This window comes from Aulostomus chinensis, chromosome 9, assembly GCF_037954235.1.
Source record: "Aulostomus chinensis isolate RoL2024-O1b breed Wild chromosome 9, RoL_Achi_v1.0, whole genome shotgun sequence".
In the NCBI taxonomy this organism is placed as follows: domain Eukaryota; kingdom Metazoa; phylum Chordata; class Actinopteri; order Syngnathiformes; family Aulostomidae; genus Aulostomus; species Aulostomus chinensis.
Window position 1 is genome coordinate 25,075,983 of NC_141328.1, and position 17,789 is coordinate 25,093,771.

The following is a 17,789-nucleotide window of genomic DNA, read 5'->3' on the forward strand; positions in this document are numbered from 1 at the left end:
AACTGTAGCATGAGAGTTGCAACAAATTAATCCAAAATAAGATGTCATTGCTCTGTAGGTGTTAACAAACACGTCCTCCATGTCGGATGATGGAGGCATATGGAGGCACTACTTCTTCATTTAGAGTTCACTTTGGCTTTAACACTCAGCGTGTTGGGTTCAGCTGGTGATTGCGATGAGCCTTAAATGACCACATTCTTGTGAAAATTGCTCTTAATGTCATCCGAGTCCTCGCTTTTTACGTTAGCATCAGTGTCTTGATTACATCAAATACGAGCGCTTTGTTCCTCTTTTACGTCGCTCTCTGAGATGTTGGTGGGGAAACTTGTGGGAATGTCAGATATAATTTTTTCAGGATGTGTTTTTCTCTTTATTTTTTTTATGGGTAATTTAGCGTATTTGACAGTGGAATGTTTAGATGGCTGTCTGTGCTCACTCATGCAGCGTGTGGAGCTCCGGAGAGACACAATTTGTCTGGCGCTACATCGAGTAGAACTAAATAGGACAAGTTTTGTTTTGTGCTGTGGCAGGTTCATGTAGCTTGCAGAGCGAGAGGACGAATGGTTCTAGCTTTGATCAATATGCCAAATCACCCAGCAAATTGACACTACACAAATATGTTAAATGTCAGATGAGGTGAGGGATGATTTAAGTGTCAGGATTTGAAAAGGTTGGATCCATAACTTTATCTTGAAAGGATACCCACCAGTGATTCAGTTCGGCATGTTGAAGATCTTCGAAACAGGCATTTTTCTCTAAATGGCTGATGAGGACGTGGAAATGAGGCTGTTACTCAAGTACAAGCAATGTCACGGCTGTGGGAATTGATCGACCTAATATTAACTCAAGAGAAACTTGTTTGTGACTCAGATGGTGCATTATTTACACTTCCTGCTCATGGCAGCTGTCATGGATGTGTCATTCATCATATCAAATGGCTCCGGAAAACACGAAACTAGATTAAAAAAAAAAATAAAAAGGAGCCATTGAGGAAGAAGATTGACTTGGCTTGAAGATAACCTCAAAGTACTGAGAAAATGATGGCGTCATATTGGGATTTGAGCACTTTATAACCTAGCAGGCAGATATTATCCTAATTTTTTTAACCTATGACTCATAAGACGCAGTAACATTTTCTTAGACTCTAGACCAGGACTCAATATCGAGGGGGATGTCTTTTTCGTTTGTTTGTTTGTGTGTTTGGTAGACGAGAGAATGGTTACGACGGAGTAGATGAGAGGTTAACTGCGGCAGAGGGAAGACAAGCAGGTGATTCGGTGCTGGCTGAGATGAGGCAGGAAGGAGCTGACTGGAAGGCTGAGGGCTGGCAGGTACCTCGGAGCTGGACCGGCAGGCAGAGTCATGAGGAGTGGAGGCAGGTGGACCCAAATGTAGGAACGAGCAGATTGGCAGGATCTTTAAGGGCCAACATTTGAGTCCAAAACAGCTCCTGTAGAACAGGATATAACAGGCAAATCTACTGACAAAAGTAAGCAGGCAGCCACTGAGCTGACTAAACTGGCAAAGAAAACAGACACGCAGACTGTACTCCAGCTTTGATCTGACAAGGACTCAAAGAAACAGCAGCACTAAAACACAGCTGAACAAGGAACAGTTGGCAGAACATGAGGGGCACGCAGGGAGCTGATAGGTGGGGAGACGATGAGAACAGGGAAGGGCTACAGAAAAACAGGAGGGAGACACCCAGGACAAGATAAACACAGAAAATCCAAACAGAAAATACTGACAGTACAGATGGGACTGCAACAGACAGGCTGAAGTGGTGAGAGTAAACAAGGAGACACAAGGGTACAGGAAGACGGCGAGGAAATCCTGGACCACGCCGAGGAAAACTCTAGGAAATAGGTTTAGGATTGCCAAGAGACCAGAGGAGTCAGCGGAACATTCTGGCGGTGAGTGGGTGAAGACTGTTGAGTTTTTGAATTGATGAGACGATTACAGGTGACTGAGGAGGAGGAGGAGGAGGAGAGGCAGGAATCAGGTGAGCAACCACTCCACAAACATGAGTCATGTTTCCATCAAGAGGTTTTTAAATATGGCACTAGAAAAGGTTGATGGAAGCAGCGAAATCTGAAGAAAACTCCCCCCAATTACAAAAAAATGTCAGCCAGCCAGGTGCAGGTGAGAGCAAACCCCTGGCCATCAGCAACAATTCATTCGGCAATCAATCAGAACGGTTTTTGGTTGGAAAACTTCCCCCACGACTCTGTTTCTGTTGGCGATGGCACCTTTCCATCTGAAAGTGGTGAGATTCGTACTTGAGTTTTTTGGGGTTTTTTTGCCTTTCTGAAAAACAGTAAGAACAAAAAAACCCAATTCGAACCAGCTCTTCAATCCACGTGTCTGACCATAACCAGCACCAGCTGGAGCAACTTGTCCAACTGGACGCGGTTCCTCAAGACCTCTCTCCTTATTAAGTTGTTTTTTTTGTAGTATATCCACAGTTTGCTGAAAAATGAAATGCAAACACAACTGCAGACAGAATTTCACTGAAATGACACGTAACCGGATGAAAGCACAACCCTGCACCAGCGTCCATCGAGTTAAAAATTTCTCTTTACATTCATGGATCCGCCCCAAGTTGTTTTGGGTCCTCTCTCGGCCCGCTCTACACCCCTGTGCCAAGTTCAGTGACAATCTGGTGTGATATTTTTTTGGAATAATCCTGCTGTTAGATAAACAGCACTGAAAACATAACCTCCCTGTGAAGGAAGCAAACAGATTTTCTCACTTATCACCAGTGGCATTCAGTCATGAAAATAGTTGTTGTTATATTTGCTTCCACCTGTGTACGATGGTCAGGAAGGTGTCTATTCAGAATAAGTACCTTTGTAATACACAGAGCGCGCTGTCAGTGTCAACACTGTTTGCTCAAAACTGTTTGCTCAAAACTGTGTTGTTGTGAAAAAGAAATCTTGCTGTTGAATTTGTTAAAAGCATCACAAAGGAAATATAAAAAAAAAGGAAACAAATATTCAAAAATGAGAGCAACGAAAACAAAATTCTAGTTTCCTTTCTCAAAATCTGGAGAGAAAAAAAAAGAAGAAAAGCTAAAGTAATTGAATGGCTAAATAGTACAAATTGATGGAGCAATAAAGCGTCTGTCCTCCCCTGTGAGTGCATAAACATGTGCTCACAAATGTAATATCAGTAATCACGTAATATGAGCCGGTGATTGCAGCTCCGTGGTGCGCGGCTCCATTTCTTGTCGCTCCGCTTCTCTTGTAGCACTGAAGGTCAAGGAGAATCGCTCCCGACACAAAGACGCTCAAGTGGTCACCTAGCTTCTTTTTTTTTTTCTTTTTTTTTTTCCCTCTCTCATCACCAATGCTTCTCTGTGGTGCTGCACAAAAGCTCCACCGGGTGGCGGCAGTTGTGGAGGAGGTCATGGTTATGGTGATTAGCGTTTAAACCACTTTTTTCACAGCACAGACAGTACGACGGGAAAACACAGCTCACAACAGTCACTTTACTACGTGTTCTGTCAATTGTATCATCACTTTTAAAACTTCTTTCACATAAATCCACCCCTGGCATATTTAATATTCAGTCCGAGCATAATAAATATTTCTGTAAGTACTCATAATACTGTCAGATATTCATCTGCCATAAGACAAATTCACAATAAAACCTCAGGCAGTCTGTCCATATTAATAAGAGATTATTTGAACAGCCTCAAGACGGTGACATCCCCCTCTTGCTTCCTCCAATGAAATATAATTAAGAGGATAAGGAATTGATCCTTGATTGTGTGCTCCATTAATATGTATTAATGAGGCCAGTGTATTAGAGGTTTTTTTTTTTATCAGGAGCGACTAATGAGTTTTACACAGATCGATATCTCCAAAGCCAAAGCTTTAAGGGTGAGTGTAAGTGGGTAGAGTAAACAAGAGCAGTACAGCAACACCTTGTTTAGTATGCACTACGTTGATTGCACATTTCTACTGCAGAACCATAACATGAAATTTGTTTATTTTTCCAAAGCATTGAAATAAGTGTTTTAATAATTAGAGTATATATTTTGCATCTGATTAGAAACCACTTCGGAGCCGGTAAGGAGTGTGAGCAGAGCTCGGGGCGTTATTATTCTGCGGCCGGCCTCATGGCTCTCCAGTGGTCTATTATTTCTGATGAGCTGACACGTTCATTAGAACAGGAAACAGTAGATGCGGCTAAAGTAAAACATCATGGCTCTTAACTGGTGGGATAATGAAAATATATGATAAAGCTGTGGTTCTACAGGACCACGAAGCCCTTTTTCATCTTTTACTTTTTAATTCGGTTCCCTGCATCTACTCGGGTCGTTTCATCGATCAATTACCGGGACGACCATGAAAGGGAAAGATTACGAGTTGAGTGAATATTGGAGGATAAATCTTGAATTAACTTTTAATTCCTTGTGAAGGACATTACTTCTCCTCAAACCCAAAGCTTTTAAAAATGTGTTTCTGATGCTAATGGTGATTTAAAGATGTAAAGGTTTTTAACTCAGCTGCGATTTCTTGGGACCAATATAGTTTTGGTGGATGCAGGGTTTTTTTCTAATACAAATATGTACTTTTCATTGCTTCCTTGCAGTATTTTAGGCCACTAATTAAACTTTATTTTATATTACAATTCTGGCTACCAGTAATTATGAAAACAACATGATTGATATAAAAAGGATTATTGTGCCGCGTTAGTTTTCCAATAATGAATTCTTTACAAGCAAAGTTGAAGGGAAATCCACTCTTGCACTGTAGTCAATGGGCCTGTTGTCATTAGAAATATTTAACCCTCAATTTAGTCTCAAAGGTAGGAAGCAAAGCCTGATAGCTATTTGTTATTTTTTGCTGCTGACATCTGTCGTATACTGCTGTCAATCAGCCGGTCTTTCAAACACCAGTGTTACAAGAGATGCATCAGGCTGTGCTTCTTGTCTGTCAGACCAAATTGAGGGTTGAGAAAATCCCTAATGTGTGTAAGAACAAATGTTTCAGGCAATAGATCCAGCGAGAGTTGTGATATTCGCCGTAATCGAGCAGCTCTACCATATGTGCAAGTACACATGTCTAACCCACATTCTACCTCACGGTGTCTGCTCATGTGATCGAGCCAGGCCCCCCTAGCCCACCAGCCTCAGTGACGGTGGAGGAAGTGACAGACAGCACAGCGCAACTGACCTGGAGCCCCGGGAGAGAAAACGGCAGCCCCATAACCAATTACCTCATTCAAACCAGGACTCCCTTCACCGTGGGCTGGCAGAGGGTCACCACAGGTAGGCAGATGCTGGGATCTGGTTCAGACCATCCATGGATCAGGGAGATTCTGCTATTTCTAGAACTACAGGGAACTCAGTTTGAAGGGGGGAGGTGTGTGTGTGTGTGTGTGTGTGTGTGTGTGTGTGTGTGTGTGTGTGTGTGTGTGTGTGTGTGTGTGTGTGTGTGTGTGTTGCTCTTCATGATCTGGGCTGACCCACTTTCATGATCTCTACACCTTCCTCAGTCAAAACCTTCTTTTTTTTCTTCTATCAAAAAGCATCTGCTAAATGAATGTAATGCAACACAAGTTATTTATCTTATATAATTATGATTGGTGGAAAAAAATTAATTATAAATGAACCATAAACTGAAGGCAAAATAACTATATCACGCTAAAAATAGAATAAAACAAAATAACCCATAAAATTCATTGACCTAACAAAACAGAGCACAACACATCTATTATTAAAACATTCACAGCACAAGTCTGTAAAGCTTTAATCCACAATGAACTGGAACGTTAGGAAAAATGGACAAGTAATGGCATAATAAACAGTTTTATTCTATATGAAACAGAGGTAAACGAGGTTATGAATCCATAGATAACTAACACTTGACCGCCTTAAGTTGAGTCATCAACTCGCTGGTAAATATCACCTTTATTTGTGATTGGCTGATCAATTGATCAGTTTACCGGCTCATTTGTCTTTTGCACTAAATGTTGTGAACTGCTGTTCTTTTTTTTTCTTCTCATGTCGTCCATAATGTCCATTTTATTGACGTAAGCCAAAATAACAAACTTACTTATAGAAAAAAGCTCAGGAAGACAGACAGTAGTTGCTGTGTGTGTGTGTGTGTGTGTGTGTGTGTGTGTGTGTGTGTGTGTGCGTGCGCGCGTGCGCGCAGAGTAGAGTGAAAAATTACAGTATTAAAAGATAAGATAAAAAGTCTGTAGATAAACTGATAATCCATATGATGAGGGAGGATGTCGAAGAAACTCTAGATGCTGGCGGAGAGATTAAAGTTGAGCTACATGACCAACTCTCACCGCGGAGACCTGGAGATGGTGATGCAACACCTACATACTCGGCTGAATCTCCTGAAGGATAGAGCGAGAGGAAGATTCTAGAGTGAGATGGGCAGCTAGTTTCAGGACTCGTGATTCTGCTGGACAACGGAGAGACACAGGACCTTCATTTCTTTAGGACTGAGACCTAAAGAGCTGATGTCTTCTGCTCTGCTGCAGCCTCCGTGAATAGAGGCTGACCATTCGCCGGTCGAGAGGCAAATTCAAAGCTTTTCTCAAAGTGGCAGTTAAATAATGGATCAGTCGTCAGTGCAAGTCCGATGTGCCCCCGGAGTGTCTGTGATGGCTCTCTGCACCAGTGCAAAATGGGTGTTTTGGAGTTAAAGCGATACTTACCACACAAATGATCATTGGTTTATCAGTTACTCGCCATTAAATGTCTTGAACTCACATAGTTTTTTTGGTATTATTAAATTTAATCTTCAATATCTTATAGCTTCTAGCAACAACTATGTGGCTCTAGTTTTTCTTGATTCACCATAAAACGTCTCAAGGTAAGTAAATTTACAAAAAAAAAAAGGATCCTTTTTTTGGGTGAAGTATTGCTTTAAAAACCAAAAACACACGATGACTCTGGGTTCATCAGAGTCAAAGCAGCTCCAGAAGTTGCACTCTAGTCAATAGCATATTATTTATTCCTTTTGTATTGATTCGGTTCTCTTGTTTTGGTTGTCTTCCACATGTTTTTGCGTGTACTATACTTGGAGTGTCATGGAGTAGAACGCCAGTATGCTGCGAGGATGCCAACCTCCTATCTCCAGCGCTCAGAGCCCCGAGCACCAGACCTGGGGCAACGGAGCCTTTCCCACAGCTGCCCCCTCCCTCTCCCCAAACACATGAGAGAAAGCAACGTTCTCTCCTAAATTGAAACCAAATCTCGGCCGTTTATGTGCGTCTACAAATGTATCACACTGCACGTTGTCTTTGTTGTTGTAGTACCGGAGATTATTGACGGGAACACACTGACAGCCACTGTGGTAGACCTCAATGCCTGGGTGGAGTATGAGTTCCGGGTATTGGCCAAAAACAGCGTTGGAGTCGGGGAACCCAGTCCCGTGTCGGTCAAGACCAGGACAGAAGACGCAGGTACACTAAATGCATTTATCTTTTTTTTTTTTTTTTTTTTCCCCTTAAATCATTCATCAAATGCATCGAAGTGTAGGCTTCTACTCCCACTGTACTACTGTTTTATTTTGTTGTCTTTATAAAGCCTTAAGTGTTTCTTATGCGGAGGTGTGAATAAGGTCTGTGTTGTGTAGTTCCTGATGCGGCGCCAGGTGACGTGGGCGGAGGTGGTGGAAGCAGGTCAGAACTGGTCATCACATGGGAGGTAAGTCATCAGTCTTATGTTCTAGTCTGTTCGCAGTGTCTGTAGTATGGTTGCTTAATACTTCTCGGTAAATCCCCTGCATGCAAGGCAGCGGCCACGTATCCACAAGCTGCTAAAAGACATCTATTCTCATTAATGAGGCTTGGATGTGGTATGAATTACCGTTGTTCAGCCGAATCTACAAGGCACAGATCTAACTGGAAGTAGCTGCGAAAGTAGATATTGAAGGAGTCATCTCATTAGTTATCTCATTATTTGAATGTTCACTGCATAAGCAGAATCAACTTGTCTTTCTAAAAGATACACAGACGTTCTGTAATGAGCTTAGATATATTTTAATGCCAATTTACTCCTCATTTCTTCTCGTCAGGTGGGTCGCAAAAGCAATTTGCGGGTCATACACACCACGAGAGTGGATGGTGATTGTGTCAGCCCAGCAGCGGGATGAATGTGAGTGGTTTGTATATGTTTTAATATCACTATAGTTTTGTGTTTCAATCTCAGCCCGTCCCTGAAGAACTACAGAATGGTGAGAGTTTTGGTTACATCATTGCTTTCCGAGCCTTCGGAGAAGTTAGCTGGACCCACGTGGCCACCTCTGCCCCCGGTGCATCCCGGTATGTGTACCGCAACGACAGCATCGCCCCCTTCTCCCCATTTCATGTCAAGGTCGGCACTTACAACAGCAAAGGACAGGGTCCCTTCAGCCCTGTGGTCACCATCTACTCTGCAGAGATAGGTAAGGCCATGAGGGGGTTTTTTTTATTTAATTTTTTTTTAGCAAAGCTTTTTCTGTTTTGCAAAGGGACAAGGATCATGAAAGTTTTATTGCATCTGCTCGGTTGAAAGCTCTGGATAGAGATGGGCATGAGATCTAGGCTTGAACATTGTGCAACACGTATAAGTAGGAACACACAGATTGCTTCCAAATATCACCACGCTGTTGAATGTCTATTCCAAAGTGAAAATCAGTTGGCATTTAAATCCGTGTTACCTCTCAGCATGCTGAGAGAGGGTCACTCTGTAGTGTTGTGTTGGTCTATTTGCCAGCGGCACCTGTGTGTGATGATTCATCCAAGAAGTAGACATCAACAAGAATGTTATAAATGTAAAAATTGAAGAGATTTGTTCTGCTTGCCTCCGCGCTGTTGTCGAAGGCAGCAATGCTCAGTCTCCTGTTGTCTGTTTTCAGAGCCAAGTGGGATGCCAGCAGGAGTTTGGGCCAGAAGTGTCTCAGCCTCTGAGATTGAGGTGAATTGGCAGGCTCTCTCCTTCACCCCTGAAAGGGTTCTGGGCTATGAGGTACATTTTACTCTTTTAAATGGAAATAGAAAAATCACACGCAACATAATTCAAATGCCTGTCATCACCCTTGTCGCACCTCAAAGCCATCACTTCCAAGCTCTGAGTTGCCATGGAGACAGCCGGCTTCACTTGGGCTGCTGTTACAGCCAAAATTATATAGTCTTTTGTGGCCACACGACGGGAAAAATGTGTCAAACTGTTTTCAAGAGAACAAAAGAAAATTGTCTGTCCACATGCCTTTTCATTTCGCTGCCAGTTGCAAGATATCATGATACAGTGCTTCATGATGGCCGCCACCGCCGCACCGCAGCAGAGTACTGTTGTTTACCAAATGAAAGTTTAGAGTCTTAAACCATCAGAAGTTTTAATCTAAGACAACTGAAACCAAGAATAGCTGATTGGGTTCAGCTTGACTGACTCACCTGTTTGCTTTTTCATTGGGAACATTTCACATCCGAGCTGCCCCAAGCAACAGCAAACACTGAGGAATGATAACGGAGCATTTGACAGGTGGAGGTTAGATTTCTTTTCAATGTTTTTAAGAAGGAGTGAGAACCAATCGGTTACCTACCCAGCAAGAAAAGAATAATATGTGTGTAGTTGTGGTAAAGAGAAAATAAAAACTTCCCACCGTGGAAGTTTTTATTTCTACCCCCACAATCCATCCATCCATCTATCCATCCATTTTCTACATTGCTTATCCATGAAGGGTCCACCCTGGACAGGTCGCCAGTCCGTCACAGAGCCATCAGGATCAATTAGGGGTTCAGTATCTTGCTCAAGGACACTTGGATATGGTCACCAGGAGGAGTGAGGATGGAACCAGCGACCCTTCGGTTGCTAGACAGCCACTCTACCTCGGAGCCAGGGTCCCCCCCCCCCCCCCCCATCATTCCTCCTAATTGTATTATAAAATACTGTAAAAATATTCGAAAGTTAAAGATAGTTGGTTTATTGTTATTTACTTCTCCAAATGTTGCTGTTCAAACATTCAACCTCATAGGAACATCATTTTAAATGACTTGACATCCTTAAAACTTCCTTTAAATGCTGAGTTAAAGCATTTCCTTTGACAACATTATACCTTGATGGTAGTTAGCCAGTGTTGTAGGAACGTTCCCTGCTAGCCTGGTGTCATATTAGAAGTAACTTCATTTGGTAATTTGGGGGTTTAAATGGAATTTAGTCCGTCAGTCAAATGAAACATGAATGTTTTTAATGTAAGTTAGTTGATGGGTAATTTTGTTCAGGAGAATTTTCTGTCACATGATGTTGGAATCAACATCATCCAGCAACCGAAGTGTCGCTGGTTCGATCCTGACTTCCCCTGATGACCATGTCCAAGTATCCTTGAGCAAGATACTGAACCCCTAATTGCTCCTGATGGCCCTTCGGCGGACTGGCGACCCGTCCAGGGATAAGCAGTATAGAAAATGGACGGACGGATGCTGGGACCTGGGAATTAATTAATGATGGAGAAAATAATCAATGCTTTTATTAGTTTCTGCTTGACTGTATTGTACAGTTATTTTAGTAGTAGTTTAATGGTTAATGGACTGCATTTTTATAGCCTAACGACCTCCAAGTGAACACACTCCCATTCACACATTGTTGGCAGAAGAGACTTTGCCAACTTGCCAAACGTTCATACACACTCATACACTGTTAAAGCTGTTGAATCCCAGACGCCCTCCCTCTCCAATAGGTGGTGTACTGGGAGGATGACACCAAACCAGAGACCATGGGGAAGGTGAGGGTACCTTGGAACCAAACCTCGGTCACGGTGGGTGGCTTGGCAGGAAACACGCAGTATTTCCTAACAGTCAGCGCCTTCAACACAGCAGGCACCGGCCCGTTCCTTCCTGCAATCAACGTCACCACAAAAAAGCCACGTGAGTTGCAGTGCCTCAGACTCCCTGCCGCTCGCTGGACTGATTTTATATGCACCCTCATTATAATCCAGATTTGAAACTGCAAAGGGCAGTTTGAATATGTTAGTTATCCACCGTGTATTCTCAGCTGTAACAGTCGGTTTAGACCTTTGAGAGGTAGATTCTTGGATGTACTTTTACTCTGTAAGAGGAATAAAACTGTTCGAGTGTGATGATGTGATGATTGTGATTGCGTGCAGCGCCATCCCAACCACCGCTGAATGTTGAATGGACCCTCATTGGTTCACAACTGTCTCTTTACTGGGAACCTGTGGTGGCCATGGAATCCGAGTCAGACGTCACAGGATACCAAGTGAGTAGCTCAATACAGCGGCCGCGTGGAAGCGTTGACCTTCCTCGTTTGGCGGCCACTCTGAGCTGTCACGCTGTACCACCCTGTGTTTGCTTCACCTTGTTTCTCTCACCGCTCAGCTGTCATACAGGAGAGGTAAACACAAAGAGGTTAACACTCTCACAACAGCCAACTCAACAGCAGAGCTGACCCTCCCCGAGGACGACGACGACGACTACGTCATCCACATTCAGACGCTGAGCGAGGGGGGGCTCGGCCCGGCTTCAGATCCAATACGAATCCACCAACTGAGTAAGCTGGTTGTCTGCGGTTCATCACGTTGTAGTGAGCATGTGTTCAGAGAGAGAAAGTTCACGGAAAACGTCCTCGCTTGTGTGGAAAAGCACAATGACTGCAGCTTTTCGATTCTTTGACAGATGAAAGGGAGAAAAAAAAAGTTACCTCAAGGTTTTCAGTCTTCAGCCGTAGCGCTGAAATATGCTGATGCCACCGTTTTCCAGAGAAACACAGCCGAGTGGCAACATTTGACATGTGGATTAACAGGAACCTTAATCTCTCACACCCTCTATTTTTCTTTCTCACCCTCGTCACCGAAACACTGACAGGGACATTCTGTCCTCTGTTGACTCCCCATCACTCGTGTCCCCAGCCCACCCACCGGGTGCTTCAAGGTTTATATTTTGCTGAAATATGCAGCTCAATTCATCTCTGTCGCGGGTTGACTTCCTCTATTTCAAGATGATATTGCTGTCCTGTGGGACTCCAGGGGAGCTCCTCTTCAGCTCCAGATGCTAATTTGAATTGTTGATATTCTGTGTTGAATCCCTGAAAACAGCAGTTGAGAGACAGAACTCCTCACTGTATTTCTTTTAAATTTTAGTTGAAAAATAAGCTATATTTTGAGATTCTTTGAGTTCTGCTCAGAAAAGTACGCTAGCAACATTTCAGCAAGAAAACAGAGGGCTGTGTTTTATAGAAACTCCCGGCTATCTCTGTCTCCTACATCAATACTGTCATGAAGATGGATAATGTTTTTATATGGTTATTATGTCATTACTGGAAAAGTAGTCAGTGATCCATTAGAGCTCATTTAGTCACTTAAATCTTACTTGGAGCAGACGATGGGTGTAAACTGCATCTGGCTCCTGGTTCCTCAATAAATATTTTACTTTTCAATCATAAATGAGGTTTTTAACACATTCTCAGCACCTTCAGATGTCCTCTGCAGAGTCTGGGCTTCAGTCGGATTGAAAAATCTGTCTGGCTCTTTGTCAGCCGGATACCTGAAAACCCCACATGTACATTTTTGATGAAATTTGGTGGAATGATGGGTAACGGTTCAAGGAACAAGCGATGGACTTTTGGAGGCATTCTCCATTAAGTTGTAGATCTCAACCACTGGCAGGATATTTCTCACTAAGTTATTCAGTAGATTGCATTATTTATGGACAAATTCCTCAAATTCCTTGAGTTTTTATAAAAAAAAAAGTTTAAAAAAAAAAGGAACAGTTTTGCCTCTGGAAATCATCTTATTTTGTATTTTTGTGTTTTAATTAGATAGATAAGACTTGCGCTCCCAGAGGTGGTACGGATCATGTTCTAGATTTTTTTCTTTTTTAATCCTTTGTGGCAGTTTGGAAGAAAATGTACGGACAGATTTGGTTCATGTCGCCTTGTCGGCACGGACGTTTATTGTTATGTTTTTGTGCGTTCCAGGTATGAGCGCCCGTGGATCGAGAGCCTCCAACGCCGACATCTCCCCCTTCACCCTCCTCATCGCCATCTCAGTACCGACATTCAGGTCAACGTTGTGACACAGTGACACACTCTGCTCGGAGCCTTCAGTATCTTTTTTTTTTTTTTTTTTTTTTTCATTTGTGTCTTTTTCTCTTTTTTCAAATGAAGGTGACCACGTAGTATTTTGCTGTGTTCGTTTGCCGGTAAACAAAAACAAAAAAACAAACAAACAAAAAAAGGCAGCACAACAAGAGCAATGCGGGAAATGCTTGAGCTTTTTTATTGATTGATTGATTGATTTATTGATTTATTTCGGCCCGTTGTGGAATTAATGCTCCATTTCAACTCTCTTTTTTTTCCGACTCTAGAATGATACAGATGCCTTACTTCCATTCATGTGCCAAAGTAGTTTCAGCCTTCTTGTTGTTATTGCTCACATAGCTACATGCTTTCCTCAACATCCTCACGGACTCTTATTACTGAAGGTCTCTGTGTGCTAAGGCAGCCTTGATGAGAAGTTGTATTTTTTTGTATTTCTTTTCTTTGATGGTTTTTCCACACTCCATCTGATTTGGCGAGTAGAAACGTGTTCGCGCGTCCGTGCCTTTGGAGAATCTTACGACGGCGTCACTCAGCTGACACAAGCGAGTGATTCGTACAGCCATCTTTGTCTTTACGTGCACCATTAAAAGTTGGTCGTGTCCCAGATTTCAAGTCATAAAACACCTCACAGCACCAGTGGTTGTCACTTAGCCTTTATCATTTGATTATAGAGAGCTGAATATATCATGATGGATCCTAAAGGTTGGAACGCTCCAGAGCAGTCAGATGACGAATCCGACTGTAGAGGACAAGAGCACGACGGCAGGTCTGAGACAGCCGACTGAAAAACGGAAGATTCGTTGATTTTCTGTGAACAGCCATGTGACATCAGGCTATACATAAAACATGCATCTGAAAGGCTGCCGTTCTGATATATGGACCTTCTTATGTGTTTCCCAGCGCCTGCTGCCTGCACTGGAAGGCAACAATAAAGAAACACCAAACATGATTGCAGGCAGAAGTACGTTTCACGCTCAGTGTTTTTAAGTATGAAAATTCAAAGCTTTTTGCAGAATTTCTTCCCTTTCAATCAGGGCTGGAGTGAGCTTTTAAAATACAATACATATCTTTTGATGACCGCATATGCACTTTTTTTTTTTTTTTTTGCAAGTTTGAACGAGAAAAAAAATTGTAGTTGAGATCAGTCTCACTCGCTCCTCTCCCTCCGTTAATCTGTTCTTAATTTGTTCCAACGATCCAGAAAAACCCACCTTGTAATTTTGCTCAAGAATGATGAAGTGCTTACCATGTGACAGGATGCACAGCGGTCGGTCTCTCAAAGAGCAACAATAAATTGGTTGTTGTTTAGCAAGATTGAGACAAATGAATATGCCCAGCTTCATTATTAATATTATCATGACTAGTATGGAGCTTGATGAGCTCAATCAGGCTAACTTATCATCATTCATTTGCAAGATACTGTTGGCTACTGTTATCAGACACAGTTCAAGGCTATCCCACACCAGTAAACAGTAGAGTGATATATTTTCAGGGATATATATGATTCGCTTGTGTCATATATCTGGTCTTGTACATGGGCGGTTTAATTTTCTACTTTTACAACTCTGTCAGAGAGCTGCTGCAGACATTCATAGTTTAGCACGACAGCCCTGCTTCCAAGCCTTCAGTCCAGTTACCAGGAAACCAAGAGACACGTGAGCAGCCAATCAGAATCAAGAATGATCACTGGTAGAAATGCAGATTCAACATCTTTAGTGTTTTGGAGAGTCGAGTGCCAAAACAGCCAAAGCGATTTGAGAATGTTCCTTTTGCTTCTGGATATTTTTTATTTTTATTTTTTTAGTATTTGACACTTCACGGACCGGTCAATTAATAGGACATAAAATAAACAGATAAATCAATAATGAAATCCATCTGGCAGCACACAGTCGCTGTGCTGCTCAGCGCACATCATCAGTCATCGCAGTCGAGATGAGACGTTTAAAGTGCTGCCAACTGTGCCAGTCTGATATTGAAATCTAGCCACCAGCCTAGACGTTATTTGGCAAAATGTACGGTCAGCTGTCTTTTAATACTTCATGAATCTATCCATCGTTGTCAGTTTGATTTATTTTATATCTGCTACGTGGTGTCATTTGTTTGTACTTCAGCAAAACCCCCACCACGCAGTGATCCAGACCTGCGTCCTCCTACCTTTCAAAAGGCTTAAATGGCTCTAGTAGATTGATCAAAAATGTGTCAGCGCGTGACACGAGGGTCTGTTTAACAGTCGGACTTGATGAATGGAAAGCCTGATGTGTGCCATGATTTAGCAGACATTAAAACATCTTAATAAATTAGAACAGGCCTGAAGGGCATGGAGTAATGGCACTAGTGACACCCACACAAGACTAATATATCAAGATTTAGGAAGGAATAAATCAGGACAATCCCATCAAGATGACGCCAGAAAGATTCAAGGGTGTGTTTGCGTGCGCGCGCGCGTGTGTGTGTGTGAGAGAGAGAGAGAGCATGCATGCATATGGGTGGTTATTACCTTACCCTACAGTGTTATGGGCAAATGTTTTCAAGACCACTCTTTTACAAGGGGGGGGGGGGTAGTTCAAACTTGTTTCTTGTACTTAACCTTGGTTCATGGCCGTGGGCAACTGAAGCATTGGGGATGTTCAGAAAGCAAAATACAAGGTCATTATGATAGCTAGATAACAAAAAAGAGTTTATCCCAAGGAGGAGTCGAAATGTCTGCTTTTCCATCTAATTATTGCCAATGCAAAGGAAGGAGTGGAACAGCTCCAGAATCCAAGGCTGTGGGATGAACCACACACGATAACGTCTGTATTTAATGCGAGGGCGCTTTTTTTTTTTTCCTCCCTGATGAGTGTGAGTCGTCTCTGTCGTTCCCGTGCTTTTGTGTGTTGTTAATTTGTATACATTCGTTCACCAAGGATCATCTTTGTTAAACGTTTGCTCCTGAGATTCATCCTTCTGATTAATTGATGATATTGAACAGAAAAAGACAGAATTACACAGTCGGTGAACTTGTGTCATGGGTACATTGAAGCATTGCCAACCTTTGTTTTGTAATGTAACAGTACTGTGGAGATGTTTTAATTGGCGCGAGTGCTGCGAAGCTCTCTCACTTTTTTTCTCTATTTTTAAAAAATGTTTGGTAAGATTCCTTATTGCTTCTTTTTTCCCTTCAACAATTCTGCACAAAGGTCAAGTGTTGCTTTAGAAGAGTTGGTGTCATTCAAATGTGATGAGATCTCTTTTGCCTTCATGCAGTATAATGTGTATACTGTATGTATTTTGTTGTGATTTGAAGCCCCAACTGGGAGACCAAACTGTGGTGTCCTACTTTCAATAGCAGTCAAACCCAGAATTTGAAAAATACATGAGCCAAGAGTAAGATTTCTTAGCAGCTGCTATCACACACAGCCTTCTGGTGCAGTGACACAAGCGCTACCTGTTACAAGGTGGTTGGCCAGTGCACAGTAGATACAAGTACTGCTATCTACTAGTACATTTTGTCTTTTTATACCAATACAACTTTCCAATATTCTTGCTACTTTGAAGATCAGAAAGGGATCAGATAACAATTCAGTGAGTTACCCAAAATTCTTAATTCCGTAAAGAATGAACGGGAAAAAAAAAAAAAAAAAAACAACTACAAAAAGAAAAAGATCATTAATTGGAGCTCTGGGTGACAACGCTTGGCCTTTCTGTCGACTCCTCAGTATTTTGGTGTCCAGGTGATCTCCGTGAGATCGTGGCAGTAACGTTTTCACATTGAAAAGTCATCAGCTGATCTTGATACGCTGAAGCCGTGCATGTATGATATTGTTTGGTGCATTCGTGTTTTCTAAAGAGGGAGTTAATAAAAACAGTTCACTGAGGATCTCTCTCCTGTTTTTTTTTTTTTTGAGTTATGTGTGGCACGGTGTCATTTTCAGCATCAGCAGCTTTATTGTCTTTTACTGCAGGCAGAATTTGAGTGGAGCCTTGGGGGCACCAGGAAGGCTATAAAATGCACAATATTATGAAAAAGCATATAAATGAGAGTAAATGGCAGCAGTAATGTCCTCCTCAGTGGATAAAGAACACATTCACATAGAATTTTCTCTTTTTTTGGTGCATTAGCAATATTTTTATCACACAATAGGGGTTTTCATCTCATAGAATCAGGAACATCACTCGTAATATCTAAAAGAATATACAATCTCACTGCAAATAAATATGTGAAGGCGTAGTTGCCTCTGTAGCCTTTGCCTAGTATGCAGTTTCATTTCTCTGGTTCATTAGAGCACATATTTGCTGAAGTTCAGATACTTTCTTCTAACAACAGAATGACATGGAAAGCTACTGTGAAATATTGATTGAGCCAGTGTTGCGGAGATGCTTTTAAGATAATAAGAGGAAGAGGACCCTGTGAGGAGATCGATAAGAAGGGGAAGTGAAGAAAAGAGAGGTTTCTCCAACACACCACAGATCATCAGTAATGAGCTGGTGTGTCAATACTTCAGCAATGGCTCCTCACATGCTATTGACCACCGAATGACAATGCCAGACAACTTTCTCGTACACCGGAGACTCCAGACAGGCTGTTTATGTAGTGTATGATTAGTGGAGGCACAGTGATACCTTTACTGCTGAAAACTGCAAAATGCTTTGGCTACAACATTGCTTGTAGCCCTAACAGCCAATTGGCTGAGAGGTGATTGGTGCATATTACTTCTCCCCCGTGTCCCCCAGCACAGTGCAG

At 42.2% G+C, this 17,789-nt stretch overlaps 1 protein-coding gene across 2 annotated transcripts in view; it reads left to right on the forward strand.

Annotated features, from left to right (window-relative positions):
• cntn3a.2 (contactin 3a, tandem duplicate 2) overlaps nt 1-15,617 on the forward strand; it is a 40,270-nt gene extending 24,653 nt beyond the window's left edge. For both annotated transcript variants that reach the window (XM_086214511.1, XM_086214510.1), the window contains 9 exons: nt 5,120-5,278; nt 7,285-7,434; nt 7,608-7,678; nt 8,183-8,417; nt 8,871-8,980; nt 10,689-10,875; nt 11,115-11,227; nt 11,347-11,518; nt 12,944-15,617. In XM_086214511.1, the coding sequence (XP_086070637.1) occupies nt 5,120-5,278; nt 7,285-7,434; nt 7,608-7,678; nt 8,183-8,417; nt 8,871-8,980; nt 10,689-10,875; nt 11,115-11,227; nt 11,347-11,518; nt 12,944-13,041 (1,295 nt within the window). In that variant the 3' untranslated portion in view covers nt 13,042-15,617. The remainder of the gene's footprint in view (nt 1-5,119; nt 5,279-7,284; nt 7,435-7,607; nt 7,679-8,182; nt 8,418-8,870; nt 8,981-10,688; nt 10,876-11,114; nt 11,228-11,346; nt 11,519-12,943) is intronic.
• Nucleotides 15,618-17,789: the final 2,172 nt, after the last annotated feature.